Source organism: Pelophylax lessonae, assembly GCF_965119305.1.
Source record: "Pelophylax lessonae genome assembly, chromosome: 10".
NCBI classification, from domain to species: Eukaryota; Metazoa; Chordata; class Amphibia; order Anura; family Ranidae; genus Pelophylax; species Pelophylax lessonae.
The window spans coordinates 155,393,245-155,415,404 of NC_138777.1; the positions used below are offsets into that span (position 1 = coordinate 155,393,245).

Sequence of the window (22,160 nt, forward strand, 5' to 3'; positions counted from 1 at the left end):
ATTATCAACCCCCTCAACTTCAGCCTCTACCTCAGACCCCACTAGATCAAGAGAGGAGCGGGACCCCGATAAGGAGGTCCCTGCCAGAACAGCCCCATCACCTTCACCCTCAGAATCAGAGGACAGAGCAACTCTGGGCCGTTTAGTAGATTGAGAAGCCACCAGCATTTGCACCTGGGCAGCAAGGCCAGCCACAATAGTGGCTAAATCCCCCCCTGGGGGGGAAACAGCGGTCCCCTGGCTTTCCACCAATACTGTAGGAAACTTGCCCTCCTGAGAATCCATTGCCCCTGTAACGCCAGACAACCAAGGGTTAACTGCCCCCTTTTAGCAAGCGCGGCAAGCGCAGCCCACCGCACCACACTCAGGCACAATGAGACCCCCACAGGGAATATACAAACTGAATACAGGCAATGGATAGCAAGAACAGAAGGATAAAACCTGAGGAGACCCCGCTGCTGCTGCTGCCTCGATCGGTGTTCCTGGAAAGAGGAAGTGATGCTGCCAGGGCGCTCTATGTAAGCCTATGGAGGCTACAAGAAAATGGCCGCCGTGCATGTAAACCATGCGGCCGGAGCGGGCGCCGGTAAAATGGCGTCGTTTGGCGCCGAAAACGCCGCTCCACAGTGCATAAAAACACACACCTTACATCCCAATATAAGGATACATGTTAGATCGCCGCAGCGATCGCTGTATATGCCCAAACATGCCAAGAAAAAACATGCCCCACAGCACACAGCTTCTCACACTGTCCAGCCTGACACACACAGTGTCATACAGCTCCCCCCCCCCCCCCCCTTGCAGCCCACAGCATGCAGCCGAGAGATAGGGAGACAAGCAGTGTGATTAAAGGCAGGTTACACAGTCCCAGACTGAGACCCCCCCAGACAGACAGGTCCCCACATAAATACACTTACCTCACATGGCGTGGGGAACCCGCACAGGCGAACAAGCCGCTGCACATGAGGCAGGGAGAGTCGCAATTCAAGACGCACACAATGGAGGTTAAGAAACCGCACAGCGTCCGGTGAGGTAGCCACCTCACCAATCATCCCTGCACCGAACAGGGATGGGTCGTTCACTGTGCCAGGAGCGTTACCTGGCTGAACGCTCGATGGCAGACTGGGAAGCCACTGACCCACGACCTGCGACCAGGGGGATCAGCCCGAGACCCAGTCCGCATGATCCTCTTCGTCCGAAGAACTAACTAATGCTGACAAAAATAACAGCTAAGTAAAGGTAGAGAGAAAACTCAAACAAAATATTAAAAAGAAGAAAGAGTCTGGGACAGAAAGTCCCAGCACAGAGAGAGCCAGCCACTCCTGACAAGCTAGACATTAAAACTGAGATATGGTTGCAGGAAGTAGGAGGGTATTGACTGAGGGGACCACCCCTTGAGGGTGGGATATGTTAAAGCTTTATTGTTAACATATTCTGTTGCCTAGCTACTCCTTCGGAGCAAAGTCTAATACCCCATATGTGACGAATATGAAGAGGCGGCGACTGTCGGAGGACGTAAGAGAAATTAACACTTCTATTTCTGAAAACCTTTTTAATTCACAGCAATTTTTCCAGACCTGTTTAAAACTTTTGCACTGTACTGTATGTAGATTATACAAGTTATGGTTTAATAGAGTTATTTTTGTAAGAGACAAGGTGGAGATTAAGTGATTAATAAATGTTGCGCTGCACTTTTTGATATGATTAAGTGGTAGGAGGTGAGCACGCATGTGACACGGTTGTGACACATTTCTCCAACGTTTCACCCATTCAGGGAATAACAGGAGAAAACAGAAATAATGTGCCATGCTCATGTACATATATATGCCATAGGCTTACCACAATTGCAGACCTGGAAAGCATTCTGTGGCTAACAAGCACAGTAACCAAGTACTGGAAAATGCTATTGCAGAAAGCAACCAAATTGTCACACCCCAGGCGATCTTCACTCCTACTATGGTCACTCCGTAGGGTGTCTTCAGGAATTAGGATAACAAAAGAGGTTGTATCATAATCCTGGACCTGTAAAGTGTAAAGCACTCTACACACAACAAGCTGGTAGACTAGGTATCTGGAAAAGCGAGAGAACGCTGCCAGCACATCATGATTCTCCAGAATGAGTCCAAAGCTTTATTCAGCGATCAGATTATTACAGCAGAAGAAACATTTCGGAGCCTCGCAGGACGCCTTCATCAGGCATGTGATCTATGCCTGATGAAGGGGTCCTGCTAAGCTCCTAAACATTGCTTCTGCTGTAATAATGTGATCACTTAATAAAGCTTTGGACACAATCTGGAGATCCGTGGTGTGCTGGTGACATTCTCTCACTTTGACTGTTTTCAGTTCCTGCTGATGGTCACTGCAGCACCTGCTTACATATAGTAATTTCTTCAGGAACGTGTGCATTGGGAATTATGCATTAGAATCTCTAGGTATCTGGAGAGCGCAACATACAGAGCTCAGTGACGAAGGTCACATTCCTCAGTCTGACAGCCTCCAAGGCAGCGTCAAGGATCAGCTGATCCAGATAGCTGCATAACAAGTGTGAGCTCAGCAACATAACAAAAAAATTGGATTGGATTAAAAAAATAATCATGATAAAATGATTTGGAAAAAAAAAAAGGGAACAACCAGTTTTTTCCACTTACAGTACCTGTCTCATCCTTTGGAATCTCCACAGAGCTGTTTATATAAGCTGACACTTTGCTGGTAGAGAAGCTGCAGCCTTGTTTCCGACCCTGGTAGCTATAATCTTGTTCTGTTTCGACTCCACCTAAAAACATAAAAAAATGGTAAGAGAGTTCAGCAGGAAAAAAAGAAAAGAAAAGAACCCTTCATAATGAACTACCAGTTTTCCCAGTATGTCCAAACTTTATTCTGTTTCCTTAGAATCCTCGAGTTATAAAATGTATGTACCTTTTGAATTACTCTTCCTTGTACACAAAACAAGGTATACCGGGGTACAGGCTTCAAGTGGCAAAAAGCATTATATGCAGGTAACCATAAATACACATGAGGAGTTCTAGTATGGTTTACAACTCTTTATCTGTATAAGATGAAGTACAAATAATGGGCTAATCACTGTAAAGCTATTCCAGCAAAGACAGATACGTTGAATGCATTAGCGGACAGCTAAAAACTGCAAACATATAAAACAAAGAGTTGCCTCCTGTCTTTACTTCTTTTCAAATGCACTTGAGAATAGAACAGAATAGGCTAGACATATCTGGGGCGAGGATGTTTTTTTTTTTCTTTCTTTTTAAAGGCAGAGTTGCATAATTACAGTTTTACTCTGTGTAAAGTTCAGACTATTTAGAGACACCCACCAGAGCACCACCACTTTTCTGGCCTGAAATAACACTGCAGTTCTTGAAGTAAAACACAAGAGGTTGAAAAGGGGTTAGATAATTGATTTAGTGGTGGGCTCCGCGCTTATGGAGTTATGGATAGGTGGGAAACTCTGCCCATAGGACAACAACAATCAGTCGTATACTGCACAAATCTGACCTTTATGGAAGAGTGGCAAGAAGAAAGCCATTTCTTAAAGATATCCATAAAAAGTGTCATTTAAAGTTTGCCGCAAGCCACCTGGGAGATACACCAAACATGTGGAAGAAGGTGCTCTGGTCAGATGAAACCAAAATCAAACTTTTTGGCAACAATGCAAAACGTTATGTTTGGCGTAAAAGCAACACAGCTCATCACCCTGAACACACCATCCCCACTGTCAAACATGGTGGTGGCAGCATCATGGTTTGGGCCTGCTTTTCTTCAGCAGGAAGAGGGTAAAATTGATGGGAAGATGGATGGAGCCAAATACAGGACCATTCTGGAAGAAAACCTGATGGAGTCTGCAAAAGACCTGAGATTGGGACGGAGATTTGTCTTCCAACAAGACAATGATCCAAAACAAAGCAAAATCTACAAAGGAATGGTTCACAAATAAACATATCCAGGTGTTAGAATGGCCAAGTCAAAGTCCAGACCTGAATCCAATCGAGAATCTGTGGAAAGAACTGAAAACTGCTGTTCACAAACGCTCTCTATCCAACCTCACTGAGCTCGAGCTGTTTTGCAAGGAGGAATGGGCAAAAATTTCAGTCTCTCGTTGTGCAAAACTGATAGAGACATACCCCAAGCGACTTACAGCTGTAATCGCAGCAAAAGGTGGCGCTACAAAGTATTAACTTAAGGGGGCTGAATAATTTTGCACGCCCAATTTTTCAGTTTTTTAAAAAAGTATCCAATATCCAATTGATTTCGTTCCACTTCATGATTGTGCCCCACTTGTTGTTAATTCTTCGAAAAAAATTACAGTTTTATATCTTTATGTTTGAAGCCTGAAATGTGGCAAAAGGTCGAAAAGTTCAAGGGGGCCGAATAATTTCGCAAGGCACTGTAAGTGAAGAAAAAAGGGGGCAATATAGTTATCCGATAGTAACTATAAAGTGGCAAGTGCTTGAGACTCCAAAGTGATGTGTCCCAATGACAATGGGATAAATTGGTGACAAGTCAATAATAGTTCGATAGTAGTCTATTTCAAGTGAAACGGTGATAGGTGATGGGTGACCGTTTTAAGGGAGTGACTATAGAATTCTTTGTGTATACCGTACAGTGTATACCGTACACAATACTGTGTGGCCCCGTGGTGGGTGGTGAGGTGCCCAGAGCAGAGTAGAGTAGTTAATTTAGTCCATGAAGGATTGACCACAACCAAACTTATGCAAGGAGACTCGAAGGAATTAAACTTTTAAAAATCTTTGGTTGCATCTAATAAATCCACAATTCTCTGACCCCTGTTATGTGGGCATTGTATGTTTCCATACAGTCTGCATTAACTGATAGCTCTGCTTATCCCTGGCGTAAAGGCGCTCTTAATATTTAATTCAACTTTACAAGATGAGTCGTGAGGACTTTGGCCAGTACTTTTACAACAGTGGTCAAGAGAAAAATTGGTCTGTAAGAATCACTTATTTTTGCCAACCTTAGGAATTTAAAATTATCAATACCTTCTGTATGGAATTGGGCAATACCCCCATTACGAGAGAGACAATACAGATTTGCAGTAATTTAGGTGTTAAAATATCCATGTAAAGTTTATAGCATTTGATAGGTAATCCATCTATCCCTGGGGATTCGTTATTGCACTGTAGACTTAGGGCTGGTTAACAGCAGATGTGGTGGGACTGTGTTAGGCGGCTATTCCAGCGAAGTTCCACTGCATTGAATGCCTTGTCTCCTATGTGAACGGTTTAAGTCACTGCTCTGCTTTTTTCAGCATAGTGCGAGAGAATCCACTGCTTCAGACTGTGTGGCCAGCAATTAAACTTTATAAGATGACTGAGTGACATTTTAAAAAAGTTTAAATTAAAAAAAAAAAAAAAAAAAAACACTTTATCACTACGCTGAACTCAGATCGCACGGCAGACCAGCCCTAAATGTCATGAATAGTTGAAGTGTTACTAAACCCACAACAGCGAAATCAGTCTGTACATGAAGTAAAGCATGCTTTTTTTTTCTCATTGTGGAGCCAAATGCGTAACCCTCTGCATTGTGTATAAAGGCGGTTTGATCCTTCTTCCACTGTCCCCAAAGCATCTCCTGATAGAGCAGAGGCTAGGGGATAAGCTGCACATGCTCAATTTGGTGTGTCTTGCTAGAGAGTTTTTTTTTCTTGGAAGAGTGCATCTGATCAGAACAAGGCCAAACAGCACTGTCCAGACAGAGGGTCAGGGGTCCTGCAGCCTTATAGGACAGTCTGAGCAGAATGAAAACTTCTCCTACAAGCTTTAACCAGACACTGATGGAAGTCACAAGATTGCTCTAACTGCTGATGAAAATTGGATTTTTCCTACAGCTTACCTGTAAAATCCTTTTCTTGGAGTACATCACGGGACACAGAGCAGCCATAATAATTTCTATTTGGGTTATACTCCACCTATTCGGTGAATAGACACTAGCAACCAAAAGACAGGAAGTCCCCCTCTATATAACCCCTCCCATACAGGAAGTACCTCTGTTTTGTAGCAAGCAATAAACATCCCAGACAAAAGAGGAGGATCCTGTGATGTACTCCAAGAAAAGGATTTTACAGGTAAGCTGTAGGAAAAATCCAATTGTATTTATCATACATCACAGGACACAGAGCAGCCATAATAAATACTATCTGGGATGTCCCAAAGCAATGCACTTGAGGGGAGGGGGACACTAAATATGAAAAACCCCCCTCATACCAAAAAGAACACAATCTACATAGCTGCCTGCAGTACACTGTGGCCAAATGCAGAATCCTCTCGGGTCCTAACATCCACCTCATAGAATCTAGTGAACGTATGTAGTGAAGACCAAGTATCGGCCCTGCAAATCTCCCATAGAAGCTTGATGGCGAACTGCCCAAGAAGCACTTACTCTTCTGGTAGAGTGTGCCTTTAACCAAAAAGGTGGAACCTTCCCTATTAAACCATACAACTGGGTAATGACCTGGTGAAAACACTGAGAAATTGTAGACCTGGATGCTGCCTGCCCTTTCCTGGGCCCTTCTGGTAGCACAAACAAAAGATCGGTCTTCCGAATCAGAGCTGACATCTTCAAATAAACCTTAAATGCACATACTACATCGACAGAATGTAACAACGTTTCTTCTGCTGTTTGAGGATTTGGAAAGAAGGAAGGCAGTATAATGTCCTGATTCAAATGAAAAGCAGACAACACCTTGGGCAAAAACCCTGGGTGTGGACATAGAATCACCCTATCTTGATGCAAGATCAATGATGGCTCCTTACACGATACTAGCTGAAGTTGCTGCAACCAAAAAGACTAACTTTCTGGTCAAAAGAACCAGAGGAATATGCTGAATAGGCTCAAAAGGCTGTTTCTGTATACCTGCCAGGACTAAATTTAAATCCCAAGGACACAACGGTGGCCTAACTGGCGGAAGTATACGTAGCCCCCCTTGTATAAGGGCTCGGACCAAGGAATGCAAAGCAATCAGTCTTTGAAAAAAGACTGACAAAGCTGAAATTTGACCTTTAAGGCTCCATGTGCACGGGACGTTAGAAAAAACGTCCTGCAAAGCTATTTCTGACGCCGGGAAAAAGCAGCTGTTAAACGTGCTTTCAGTAGCTTTTTCCATTTGCGTTATTGCACGTTTGGCCACGTTGCTTTTAGCAGCGTTTTTCTGCCTCCAATCAAAATCAATGGTTCCCTATGGGAGCCTATTGATTTGAATGGAACTCGCACCGCAAGTCGGATCCGACTTGCGGCGCGACCTGTGCTGTGAGAATCTTGAGGGGGAACTCCACGCCAAAAATGGGAAAAAAAATGCGTGGGGGTCCCCCCCAGGTTCCAAATCAGGCCCTTCGGGTCTGGTATGGAATTTGAGGGTAGTCCCACGCCGAAAAAACGGCGTGGGGTCCCCCCCAAAATCCATACCAGACCCTTATCCGAGCATGCAGCCCGGCAGGCCAGGAAAGGGGAGGGGACGAGCGAGCGGCCCCACCCCCCCTGGACCACACCAGGCCACATGCCCTCAACATGGGGGGGTGTTGGTGCTTTGGGGCAGGGGGAGCTCTGCACCCCCCACCTCAAAGCACCTTGCCCCCATATTGATGAGGACAAGGGCCTCATCCCCACAACCCTGGCCGGTGGTTGTGGGGGTCTGCAGGCAGGGGGCTCATCGGAATCTGGAAGCCCCCTTTAGCAAGGGGGCCCCCAGATCCCGGACCCCCTCCCTATGTGAATGGGTATGGGGTACACTGTACCCCTACTCATTCACCACATAAAAGGCAGTGTATGGAAATAACGACAGGAGACGTTTTGGAAAGTTTATTAAAAATCTTCATCCGGCTCTCCTTGTGTTCTCCTCTCCGGGGTCTTCTGCTCTTTTGCTGTCCGCTCTTCTTGTGTTCTCCTCTCCGGGGTCTTCTGCTCTTTTGCTGTCCGCCCTTCTGCTGTCCTCTCTTCTTTTCTTCTCCTCTCTGGTCTTCTGCTCTTTTGCTGTCGGCTCTTCTTCTTCCTCCGGTCCTCCTCCGACGACGTCTCCGGTGATTATGCCGGTCTCCGGTCTCTGCAGCTTATTATATAGCCATTAGGGGCGTGGCCCCCGATGACGTCATCGGGAGGCCCCGCCCCTCATGTCACAGATGACGTCATCACAGCACAGTAACCCGGAAGTGACGTCATGGACGCCGCCTCTGGGTTACGTCATCGGAGACCCGATCAAAGCCATTTCCGGCTTTGATCGGGACTCCATCCAGCCGGCGGACGTGCCGGCTGGGTGCTCGGGGCTCCCGGTGGGACAGGAGCCCAAAGCAAAGTCATGGAAGGTAGCGGAAGGGGGGGGACATCCCCTCCCGCTCACCCGAGTAACGATCGAGCGGCTCCCGAGCCGCATCGGTCATAACCACGGTACCGGGATCGTGCCTCTAGCTAGAGGCATCATCCCGGTATAACACTGCAAAGTTTGCCGACGTAGTCCTACGTCACTTTGCGGTAAGTGGTTAAATCTCTTCTCCTCTAAACACATTGTATGACCTCGTGTCGTCATGCATTCCTTGCGACTGAATCGTTTTTTTTCTATGCTCTGATCACAGTTGAGGTATTTGTAAATCGCTATCATGTCCCCTCTCACGCGTCTCTTCTCCAGGGAGAATAAATCTAGTGCTTCTAAATGCTCTTCGTAATTAAGGTCCTCTAATCCCCTAATAAGTTTTGTTGCCCTTCTCTGTACTCTCGCCAGCTCCAATACATCCCTTCTGAGGACTGGCGACCAGAACTGGACAGAATACCCCAGATGTGGTCGGACAAGAGTTTTATAAAGTTGTAGGATTATAGTTTTATCTCTGGAATGCATCCCCTTCCTTATGCATGCCAAAATTATGCATGCCAAAATTCTGCCAGCTTTGGCAGCTGCAGCTTGACATTGCATGCTATTGCCTAATCTATCTTCCACTAAGACTCCCAGATCTTTCTTCATTTTTTATACACCCATAGGTTCCCCCCTAGCTTGTATATTGCTTGTTATTGGTCCCTAAGTGCAATACCTTGCATTTATCCACATTAAACCTCATTTGCCATGTAGTTGCCCACTCTGTTATTTTGTTCAAATCATTCTGCCTCACGATGTAAAGTTATTGCCCTGCTCAATTTTGTTTCATCTGCAAAAACTAAGATCGAGCTACTGATCCCGTCCTCAATGCTACTTATGAATAAATTGAACAAAATTGGTCCCAGAACTGAGCCTTGGGGGACCCCACTTACCACCCCAGACCAGTCCGAGTATGCGTTGTTTATTACCACCCTTTGGACACGCCCCTTTAACCAATTCCGTATCCAAGAGCAAACCTTGTGGTCAAGGCTTGTCGCCCTTAAATTTATAAATCAAGTGTTTGTGGGGAACTGTATCAAACGCCTTAGCAAAATCCAAGTACACCACATCCACAGGTCTCCCACGGTCTAGCTCACAACTAACCTCCTCGTAGAATGTTAACAGATTGGTTTGACAAGTACGCCCCTTTGTAAACCTGTGCTGATTACTGCCGATGATGTTGTTTTCTTTAGCAAACTCTTGGATAGTCCCTTATCATCCCCTCCAGAAGTTTACATAGGATTGATGTCAGGCTCACCGGCCTATAATTTCCCGGGACATGCCTCTGCCCTTTTTTGAATATCGGTATCACGTTAGCTTTTCTCCAGTCCCTTGGTATATTTCCTGTCAAAATACTGTCAGCAAAGATCAGGAACAGTGGTCTAGATATAACCTTACTGAGTTCTTGAAGTACTCTCGGATGTACGCCATCCGGGCCTGGTGATTTACTTGTTAATTTTATCTAGCCTTTCCCTTATTTCACCCACTGATAGCCATAGTGGCAAGTCCTGAGTATTACTACTAACCATACAGTCATGGTCAGTGTACCCCTTCTTTTCTTGTGTAAAGACTGAGAAGAAGAATGAGGAGACCATCTTCCCTGGAAACCTTATACAAAGACGTACAGAAGGATACTTCTTCCCTCTTACGATCCGAACTAACACATTTACTTGTACTCCACAGGGAAACCCAGATACTATAGACTCTGAACTGGCTGCAACGCTGACTTTGCCAAACTCAGGATCCAACCCAAACGTTTTAAGAACTGAACTGTCCGGAACACATTCTGGCTTAGAGTAGAGGCTGACCGGTCTATAAGTAATAGATCATCCAGGTATCCTACCACTGCTATCCCTTAAGACCTTAGAATAGCCAATACTGGAGCTATACATTTTAAAACTCACCTTTCCCCTGCGATCCTCCACCATCCTTCCGCTGTCCTCCAGCTGTGTGCTCAGCCGATGCCAGCACTTGCCCTCTGGTTCCCTTCCCTGCGAGCGTTGCGACGCAGCGGGGTGGAACCGGCAGCAAATTCAAAAAATTTAAATACACTAAATGACATAATACAAAGCTGTGATCCTAACGGATTACACTGTATCATGCCATTTCACCACAGGATTTCACCTGGTGACTTTTCCAGTGCCCTGCCTGTGCTTTTCCAGTTCTTTGTGCCTGGAAAATAGAGAACGACCATGGCGTCCAAAAAGCATTCTTTTTGCGTAAAAGCACTTTTAGACAAACTGGAAAACAGCGACAGCGAAACGGAGTTACTTGAAGAACTGAGCGATATCGATTAGTGGGAAAATTTGTCATCAGGTACGGAAAGTGAGGACAGCAACGATTCTGATGTCTCTTTCTGGCACATAGCTCCGTTGGAAATTCTGAAGAATCATTTTATATACTTCCCAAATTCAGAAGTGGGGGACTTGAGTCACATGACTTGACTTGAGTCAGACTTAAGTCACCAGTTTGAGGACTTAAAACTTGCTTGACTAAAATTAATAAAAGACTCGACTTGACTTTGACTTGGTATTCCTGACTTGAGACTTGACATTGACTTGAGACATATGACTCAAAATTACTTTACTTAAGTTATTAAATATTTGCATTTTCTCAAGATATGTTAAAGCGAAATTAATGTGCCTGTTATGTTTCTGACACCACAGTCACTTAAAACACCTCAGTGTGTTCTGATTTTTAGGACACTGGCTGTTTAACAATGGAAATACTTAACATGTTTTTAGTTACTGTGGTGTTGAAACATGAGCGGACGAAGGATTTTGAGCTGTTTGGGCATTCAAAGTGTTTCTTTAATATGCCCAGAAAAAAGCACTAAGCAGTTTTGTTAATGTTGAAAATAAAACAAAACCATTCCTGACCACTGACTTTAACTGATTTAAAGGTGAAAATTGGGGGAGATCAGTATTTTGACTTGATTTGTGACTTGACCAAAATAAATGACTTGACTTGCTTGACTTCTAGCAGGGACTTCGACTTGACTTGCTTGCTTTTCGCCACAGTAACTTGGGACTTGCTTGAGACTTGAAGGTTAAGACTTGAGAATTGTTTGTGACTTGCACATGTGTGACTTACTCCCATGTCTGCCCAAATTCCACAAGCTATGTGCCAGAAAGAGACATCAGAATCGTCGCTGTCGTCACTTTCCGTACCTGACTAATTTTCCCACAAATCGCTATCGCTCAATTCTTCAAGAAACTCAGTTTCGCTGTTTTCCAGTTCATCTAAAAGCGCTTTTGCGCAAAAAAAAAAACGATTTTTGGACGCCACGCTCGTTCAAAATTTTCCAGGCACAAAGCACTGGAAAAGCCCAGGCAGGGCACTGGAAAAGTCACCAGGTGCAATTCTGTGCTGAAATGGCATGATACGGTGTAATCCGTTAGGATCACAGCTTTGTATCATGTCATTTGTGTTTTTACACTTTTGAATTTTTCGCCGGTTCCACCCCCCTGCGTCGCAATGCTCACAGGGGAGGGAACCGGAGGGCAAGTGCCAGCAATCGGCTGTACACAGAGCGGGGAGAGACTGTGAGGACAGCGAGGAGCGCAGGTAAGGTGAGTAACATTGTGGGGTAATCCAGAGTGTGGCACACTCGGGAATACCGCCAGGAAGTTTAAAGTCTTAACAAAAACGACAAAACTCATCATCCTAAATCCTCTATAAACTCCTGACTTAGCTACGTAGCTACTCACCAAAATGGATCACATTTGTATAAAAGAAAGGGAGTTGCTCTCACCTATCACCACAGGATAATGCTTATCTGACATTGTGATTAAAAAATACCTGGTTATTAAGTATCCTTATGTGAAGAACTCTGAAGAGTTATAGTCTGTGTACTGTAATAATTATGGCTGGTTCATTATAAGAAATGACAGATAAAAAGGCAGTGAACAAATATCCTTTATTTTTTCGTACAAATATAATCAACTGATACAGGTATTAATATGAAATCAATATAACCCACATAATCGCAATTTAAAGTGTTACTAAACTTGCAACAGTAAAATCAGTCTGTATATGCAATAAAGCATGCTTGTTATTCTCACAGTGGAACCTAAGGGGTTAATCCTCTGCATTGTGTAAAAAGGCTGTTTGATCCAGGTCTTCTCTTCTGCTGATAGAACAGAGCCTTGGAGGCACTCTGCCCTTGCTGTTTGGTGTGTTTTGCTAGAGATTTTTTTTCTTTTCGGGGGAGGGTACATGTGATCAGCACGGGGCCAATCAGCACTGTCCAAACAGAGGGTCAAGGTTCATGCAGCCTCATGGGACAGTCATAGGAGAATGAAAAAACTCCTCCTACAAGCTTTAACCAGACACTGATAGAAGTCATAAGACTGCTATATACTGCTGATGAGAAAAGGTATTTAGCAGTTTAGATTTATTAAAATAATGGCATTTTCATGTTGTGTGTACTGTGTGAGACCAGGTATACTAATGCAGGGTCTTGGGTTTAGTAAAACTTTAAAGAATGCGTGTAGTTTGCCACTTACCTAGCTTCTCAAGAGCTTCATATGCACTTGATGGGAGACCTCCTCCACATGCATGATCCACACCATCACAATCCACCAGCTCTACAAATAAGAATGCAAAGTATCTAAATGTTATTGAAAATACACCTTTCATAGAGACTATCCCTATATAATTACAGACTGATTAACAAATTACTGTCAACTAATATACAATGTACATTCAAAAGTCAGCCTCTTCACATATACACTTAACGTATCCTATGGGTGGAAGAAAATATACCTATTCTTGTGTAAAGCTTTGTAAACTTAACCTATTATATACATATGGTGCTAAAAAGTTTAAGAAGAATAGTCCCAAGTAATTTCAGCTTTTTGGTGCATTGCAACAGGTTGGAGAAAAAGGACAACTGGTTAAGAAAGGACATTTCTTATTTATCTTTGGCAATCCAGATTACTGCACCCATCTGTCATGGTCATTTCAAGGAAGCAATATTCTTCCCAAGCCTTAATATATACATAATAATATAGAGTGAGTCACTGCTGCCATGCCATAGATAAGTGACTACACAGAGCTCACATCATCAGCAGGCTCCCACCTGATCCAATGACATAAAACAGCAAAAACCAGAATGAGATCTCTGTATGGTGCAATAACTTTACTTCAAAAGTCCATCTTCATACAAAATCAGATAAACCCAAACAAGTAACTATACAGTTCCAAGCATTACAATGCTCTAGAGCAGAAAATATACATAGATAACAATGATCATATACAAATCCCTGAATATATTGATAGATATTAAAGATTATGAGGGTACAACAGAATCATTTGAAAAAATAGCAAGTAACTGTGGACAACTGCTCTGTAGAATTATAGACTTACATCTATATTTCTGACAAAGAACATTTGTTGTCAAAGCTACAATTGAGGTCTGTTTTCAGTTACTGTATTATTAATCCAGTAAAGCAGAAAAGGTTAGAAAGGTTATCCATCTATTGTTCAGAGCCCATATTGTTGGTAACCTGTATTAGACAAACTCACCTACATTTTGAACAAATTTGCCCTGGTGGCCCCTGCCTCATATGTCAGCTTACCTAGAGACAGCATTTGATAAATCAGATTTTTAAACTAAGCAATGTTCATAGTCTATGTTTACTGAATTTTGTAATATAGTCTTTCTAGCATAGAGGTATAGTATTCTCAAAGGTCTTTTTGTCATTGCTCTGCTCCGTTTCCTCAGGGATGCATCTCTCAGGGTTGCACACATTTGGCAAAACAAAGTTAACGGTGATAAATTCCTTATTTTGCGTATAATCTCCAATTAGCAAGCAAGATGGGTTAAAACGGACAATGGCATTTGAGCAACCTAATGCAATTTCCATCTGTTAAAAAAGCACATTCATACTGCAAACACGTCGGCCCATGTGCCTGTGTGTACGGCAGCCGGTCCAACAGAACTGTCGAAGGGTCATGTCCGAAAAAGGTCTGCTGACTGGCTCCCGGTCAGCGCTCTCAGGCTGAGAGTGCTGACCAGAGTGTTTTGGCAGGGGGGGAACACAATAGAACAACAGGGAGATTATTGCACTAACATTGGATTGTTAGTAAAGCAGGTCCGACCCAAGATGTCAGGTTTTTTTTTGTTAAAAAAAAAACAAGTAGTGTGTACGAGGCTTAAAATCAACATCTGATGTGGTGGCGGGGGGTTCAGAAGAAGGTAGAAAATGTAGGGAAACATGCAGATCAGATTAAACAGTAAGCCATCTGCAGGCAACACAGAGGAACTACACAGTTTTAGCCTGTTCTATCAATAGTAACTTGTGTCCCTTATAAGGACGTCAAGACATCAGATAAGAAAGTGCAGCCACCTGGCACAATGTTATAACAATAATTATATTTTTTCAAAGACGGACACATCATTCTACTTCCAAATTATTTACTTTAGTGATCACATCTGGGATCAATGGTGGCTGATCCTGTCTCCATTGGGAGGGAATTTATCCTTCTACTCTGTGCTTATATTGTTTAATAGGGGGGGGGGGGGTGAAAAAGAATAGGCATTGGTCATAGGATAGGTGGTCACCTGTTATAATACCCATAAGCTGCCGTACAGAGTCCCAAAAGGGCTTAATAATAGGGCATTCCCGCCATATGTAGAGGAACTTGCTACATTATGCACAGCCTCTCTGACAGCTATCAAGGATAGGCAAAGACATAGGAGATAGTGTAATTGGCACCCAGTACCATTGGTTAAGTAATTTGTAACAAGACTCTGGTGTGTGGAAGATTTCAGCCTTCTGATATTAGATTTTTTAAAGAAATAAGTAGGTATTGAGCAACACAATGTTAGCACTTTCGCCTGAAATAAATGATTATTCTTAAAGCCTCAATACCTTGCTCAGACAAGGAAACAAGGGAGCCTTTCTTCAAGAACCACTGTCCTTCAATGTTTCCAATCACAGAGAAGGCCCAACAGGATCCACACATGCCCTGCACAATAGGTACAAAACAGATAAGAATTAGGTATTATGGAAGAAACAGATAAAAAGGCATTCAAGCGGACTTTATTTTCAATAGAAATGAACACAGTACAAAGTCTGCTAGCTGATGCTAGAACAGAATGTTTTTAGCATATGTATAGGACACATGCAACATAATAGGCAAGTATATACCATCAGCTAAACAAAAACGACAAATGTATAAAAAGGCTACTTGATATGCATAAGACCTAAATGATTGTACCATATTATACAGCCAAAGCTGGGAACAGCTGCAAACACCTATTACTTAGAGGGTTAGATGCATTAGAAGATTACTGAAAAATTTAGATTGGTAAAATGTAAAAAGGAGTAAAAGTATTGTATACAATTCCAAAGGAAATGTATACACCACTAAAGTGAAACTACTGTATAATCTAAATAGCTTCTAAGTATTGTATACAACTCAAGATGAAATGTACACACCACTAAAATGATCTGCTGTATAAATTGGTTTAAACTTTGGATACGTTTATCTAAGCAACAAAAACAAAAACTTTTCCAGCAAATATAGAATATGGTGGCTGTATTCGTTTTATTTTTTCTGACTTTTTTCCTTATTTTCATCTGGTGAGCCTAAAGGAAAGTTTCCTATTCTAGGGTGACAACACTTACTGAATGTACTCTAACTATGAAGGAGCAGCATTGTCACCATAGTACAGGATGTGTGCTAGAATGACAGAACAATTTCCCCTCCTCTGATCACCATAACATGGGGCAATATGTTCTTTAGTACAGAGAAATTTCTGATGAGAAAAAAACAGGTTTTTTTTTGCCTCTATAGAACAGATATAGCAAAACTCTTTAATGTTGTATATCATGATCAGGGTTTAAATACCCTTTAAGAAAAAAAATACTTTAGTTAAATTAGACAACCACACTGCATGTACACAAGTGCTCTATAAAAACATGATTACCCTTTAAAAACCATACAAGATAATATTGATCATGCTGGTGAGCCAAAAGCTTGACACTGGCAGGAAGGACATGATGTAGTTACTTTTCTTTTTGAAGTGTAAAGAAGTTTAGGCCATATAAAAAAAAAAAATAAAACAAACACACTCACATCCATGCTTCAGCATTGGTCTGATGATGCAGCCGTCCCCTGATGGCTTTGAGGCCAAGAAATGAGCGATCGCATAACTGCATCTCGCTCAGGTCTTTCTCAGTTCTGAGTACTGACAGTAACTACTCTCTGCTTTACCACCTTACCCCAGTGCTCTGGAGTGCCACCTCATGAAGGGGTGGGGCAGCTGGTTTTGGCTCTTAGCCAAGTGTTAAGAGCCAGAGCCAGCTGTCAACCAGGTAGCTGAGTGGATACTGACAATATGATCAGAGCCTGAAGTGGCTCTGTGACACGAGCTGACAGTGGGCTTTGGCACACTATTCGATGACTCTGGGTCACAGAACAGCAAAAGTGCACTCCTGTGACCGAGAAGAGAAGTATGGCCAAAAAGGTTTCATCATCTATAAGCTCATCATCTATCGGACCCACATCTTGCTCCCATTTCTCATTGGCATTACAGGGGAAGTGTCATGAATCTGCAGTAATGTTTCATACCCTGACTGTCTGCTTACCTCTCTGGTCTGTGTATCAGCTTTAGGTACCATGCTCTCACATCTGTGGGTTTAAGTAATCTTCTCTCAGCATGGCTCCAACCCAGCCTCTAACAGGAAACACTATATTAACCCGTGCACTGCAAGCCAGCCTTGCCCGAGCAACAATTGTGTGAAGGCTTCCCTGAGTGTTTCTTGCCATGTGTGCTACATCTGATCTCTGTGTACTAACTTTGGCTTGTTCGCCTGATCATCCCTGTCTGCTTGTTGCCCCAACCTTTGGCTTGTTCTCCACACTATCCATTGTTACCTGGACTGCTGCTTCCTCTCCATCTTCCAGAGCCAGCCGTGAGCATGAGCGTGAGCTGGGAGACCCTGGGGGCCACGACCTGGAGTCAGCAGCAGTCAAGTCAAACCTCACCATCAGAGGCTCTGTTGAAAACCTGCTGGCTCTTAGACTCCCCGCCCTGGGGAATCTTATATTCTAGCTCCCTGTCCAGAACCGTGTCTGTGACCCTGTGTAGCTGCTTCTCTGAGCCATCGACCCTCAGCAGCCAGCTGTTAGGTTCACAACCTCCGAGGTGCGATCCCTATCACTTGGTCCTGCAGGTGACACTGACAGGTAACCTTCTAGGTAGGATGGCAGCAAGATTCCATAGCAATTAAAAATAAACCCCTTGGTGTCTTGTACAGATTGAACATACCAAAATACTGGTGTGGGGGACTGAGACTATCAGCTGATATGCCCCGGGAGTGTACAACATGTTGAAGTAGGAGGTAGTAAGTAAAAGTGCAATATGAAGGGGAGGTGGAAGGTGGCCCGTAAGTCCTCAAAGGAGCAGAGCAATACATTTTGAAAAACGGATTCAAATGAGTGATGCCCCAGCATGTCCAAAGCTTTACTAGTTCCTTATACATTGAATTATGCCACAGTGGACTGTAGTCTGTGAAGCCCCTCAGAGTTGATGGGAAGATAGATGGAGCCAAAATTGGTTTTTTGTCTTACCCTAAAATCCTTTTCTCTGAAGTTTATTGACGGACACACTCTCTGTTCTTCATAACAGTAGGGTTATACTGCCCATTTCAGGAGTAGGACACTAGGCAGAAAAAAAGTTCTGGCTACGCCTATAGGCAGTCCCAGGGGGATATAACCTCTCTCCCTGCTATAGGATGTCAGTTTTGTATCAAAGCAGTGTCAGAGAAAACAATACCAACCCAACTAAAAATAGAGGGGCGGGTACTGTGTCCATCAATGAACTTCAGAGAAAAGGATTTTACGGTAAAAAAAAATTTCAATTTACTCTATCGTTCATTGACGGATGCAGTCTCTGTTCTTTATAACAGTAGGGACATCCCAAAGCAGTGCCTTAAAGATGGGAACACCAGAAAAGAATTCCCCAAGGCTGAAACATAGCCAACCAGGCAAACATAGGACTCATCAGGACTCATCAGAACAAGAAGATGAGACCCACCTGAAAAAACATTAAACACCCTCAAGGGAGACTAAAAACACTCTTAAAACAGCAGCCTGCAAAACTTTGCGGCCAAAGGAGGCATCTGCAGATGCCAGCACATCCACCTTATAAAACGTTATAAAGGTATGAACAGGCGACTAGGTAGCCGCCTTGCAAACCTGAACCACAGATGCCTGATGGCGAAAGGCCCAGGAAGCACTAAGCGCCCGAGTAGAATGCTCCTTAACAGGGAAAGGTGGAACCTGACACTTAATTGAATAAGCCTACATAACCGTCTGTCTGATCCATCTGGAAATAGTCGATAGATGCAGGTAGCCCTTTCCTTGGTTCAGCCGTGAGTACAAAGAGCGAATCTGACTTCTGAAAAGATTCAGTAGTCACCAAGTACACCCTGATTGCCCGAACCACATCCAAAGTATGTAGTGCAAATTCCTTGGGATGTGGAGGCTTAGGACACAAGGGTGGCAACACAATGTCCTCATTTAAGTGGAAACTGGAAACCACCTATCGGAAGAAAGGACGGATCCGGACTAAGCCCCACTTTATCCCTGTAAACCACTAGATAGGGAGAACGTCAGGACAACGCCGCCAGTTCCGACACCCTGCGCGCAGAAGTAATAGCCAACAAGGCGGCCACCTTCTGGGATAAGGTAAGCAGGGGAATCTCCCGAATATTTTCAAAGGGAGGCTTCTGGAGAAACGACAACACCAAATTAAGGTCCCATGGTGGCAACGGAGGTCACATCGGCGGTTCCAAGTGTTGCAACCCCTGTATAAAGTTACGCACCAGGGAATGAGTGGCTAGTGGCCTCTGGAAGAAAATTGCCAAGGCCGAGACCTGACACTTGAAAGTACTCAAGGCCAATTTTTGTTGAAGGAAGGCCAAGATCCCAGCCACAGAGTAAGAGCGAGAAGAAACCCCAATAGACACACACCACGCAATATACAACTTCCACGTACGATTATAGATCTTTCTAGAAGTCACTTTTCTCACTTTAAGCAGAGTGGGAATCACTGAAGCAGACAATCCCCTGTCCTTCAGCATCCTGGCTTTCAACAGCCAAGCCGTCAAAGCCAGTGACTGTAAAGTAGGATGGAAGATCGGTCCTTGAGACAGTAGATCCTCCCACAGAGGAAGTCTCCAAGGAACGTCTGTGACTAGCCTGACCAGGTCGGCGTACCAAGCTTGGCGAGGCAAGTCCGAAGCCACAAGGATGACCGGAATCCCTTCCGCCTCGATCCTGCGAAGAAGTCTTGGCAGCAACTTGAGAGGGGGAAAAGCATAAATCAGCTGATACTGACCCCACAGAGCCACCAGCGCATCGGTGGCGTCTGCCAGAGGGTCCCGAGATTGGGCCACAAACCTCTGCACTTTCCTGTTGATCCGAGACGCCAATAGATCTACTCCTGGAGTGCCCCAATGAAGGCACAACTGCTGGAACACCTTGGGGTGGAGAGACCATTCCCCTGGATCCAAGGTCGGTCGGCTGAGGTAATCCACCTGCCAATTTTCCACTCCTGGAATGTGAACGGCGGAAAGAGCTGGAATAGAGCGTTCTGCCCATCGAAGGATGCTCGCCACCTCTAAGGCCACAGGACACTCTTGGTGCCCGCCTCAGTGATTGACATAAGCCCCAGCCGTGGCATTGTCCGATTGAATGCGCACTGGACAGCCTTGAAGGTACCCCATCCAGTGGACTAAGCAAAGCCTGATTGCTCTCAACTCCAGAACATTGATCGGCAAGCTGGATTCCTCCAGAGACAAGACCTCTTGAGCAGAAAGCTTGCCTAAAACACCTCCCTACCCGGAGAGACTGGCATCCGTGGTGATCATTGTCCAATATTGAGCGTCGGGGACCGAAGCCAGTTTTCATGGTGATCTCTAAGTTTGTCACCAGCACCATTGGAGATTCTGCACGGAGAAGTAGATTGTCCAGGTAACCCAAGACCGATATCCCCCCCGCTGGAGTAAGAACGCCAGGACCGGAGCCAACACTTTTGTGAAGACCTGAGGAGCAGAGGCAAGACCAAAGGGTAACGCCACAAACTGATAAAAAATTCTCTCCTACGGCAAAACGAAGAAACCGTTGATGTCCTGCACCTATCGGAATGTGAAGGTAGGCATCTTTGATGTCTATGGAGTCCAGAAAATCCCCCTGATGTAGGGAAGCCACCACCGTGCGAATGGATTCCATCTTGAATTTCTGAACTCGCACTAAGCAATTCATTGCCTTTAGGTCAAGGATTGGACGCACCTTGCCTTCCTTTCCTGGGAACCGTAAACAGGTTTGAGTAAAAGCTCTGAAAACGTTCCAAAGACGGAACCGGAACTATTACTCCTTGTTGTAACAGGTCCAGTAACGCCCCAAAGAGAGCCTGTAAGCGATCCGGGGACAGTAATGCATTGGAAGGGAAAAACCTTACCGGCGGGACAGATCGAAACTCGATCTTGTAACCGGACTGTATCACCTTGTGGACCCACTTGTCTTGTATATGGGATAGCCACAGGTCCGGGAAGTGGCAAAGATGTCCCCCCACCCCAGATACGGGTGAGGGCGCACCTTCATGCCAAAAGGTATCTTATCCACAGGTCTGGAGAAACACGATTTCTGTTTGCCAGTCCAGGGTCGCTTGGAGCCACCAGAGGAGGCCTTGAAGGACTTTGATCCTTTATCACTTGTCCTTGAGGGACGAAAAACCTTTTTGTGTGCTGAAAAGGAGGGACCCCGTCTACGACGAGAGTCCTTACCCTTGTTAGCCTGTGGGAGAAAGGTACTCTTACCCCCTGTAAGACTTTTGATAATGTCATCAAGGGTAGCCCCAAACAGGCGATCACCTTGAAAAGGTAGCTCAATCAAGGCCTTCTTTAAGGTCTGATCCGAAGGCCAGCATTTTAGCCAAAGTATAAACCGGAGGACCACCACCGAAACCTACAGTCGGGCCAATATCAGAGCTGCATCCAGCGAGGCATCGCAAACAAATTGCAGCCCCTGCAGCAACTGGTCCGTCAGCCCTGCAAAGGCAGGGGGGAGTTGTACTCCTTCCTGGTCACAGCGTAGTATATTAGCCCATTCAGTCAAGGTTCGTGACACAAGGGCAATAGTAAACACCGGTCTTAGTGCAGACTTCGCCAGGGAGTACATATCGCCGGCCACAGACTCCGCCTTTCTATCCGCCGGATCCTTAAAGGACGGGGAATCCTCCACTGGGATCATCATAGCTTTATTCAGTCTGGAGACTGGAGGGTCCACCATAGGAATTTGCTTAGGCACCCCGAGGGGAACCTTTGGGGTGGTCCCATTCTTTTTTGACCATGTTGACAAAATACGCGGGAAGGGGGAAAACCTTTGCCACTCTGGGTGGCTTGTGAGTGCCAAACGTAACCTGTGCCGCAGTCACAGCTGCGTCCTCCATTTTTAGGGTCTTACGCACGGAAACAACCAGTGCGTCCACTAGCGCCTTTCTTTGCGTGGTAGCGGAGGGAGAGGTGTCATCCTATTAGAGGAGACAGGGCGCGAGGTAGTAGACCCAGCAGGGAGACCCACATTTGCGGTGGCTGAATCAGATTCAGAATCTGATACATCAGATGAGGCAGGGGTAGGTGTGGGGCGTTTTTTGGCACCTCACCCCTTACAGGCCACCTCCACCTGGGACACAAAAGATTCCAAGACCGCCGACAGTGCATTTATGGAGAGCTGGGATCCGGAGGGCCCTGTGGCCTCCTTGTGGGGGTCAGGAGGG

At 44.7% G+C, this 22,160-nt stretch overlaps 1 protein-coding gene across 1 annotated transcript in view; it reads right to left on the minus strand.

Moving 5' to 3' along the window:
- CTSF (cathepsin F) overlaps positions 1–22,160 on the minus strand; it is a 123,946-nt gene that overhangs the window by 27,707 nt on the left and 74,079 nt on the right. The window contains exons 8-10 of the mRNA XM_082269579.1: positions 15,244–15,340; positions 12,874–12,954; positions 2,654–2,773 (exon numbers count right to left, since the gene is read on the minus strand). Of these exons, the coding sequence (XP_082125705.1) occupies positions 2,654–2,773; positions 12,874–12,954; positions 15,244–15,340 (298 nt within the window). The remainder of the gene's footprint in view (positions 1–2,653; positions 2,774–12,873; positions 12,955–15,243; positions 15,341–22,160) is intronic.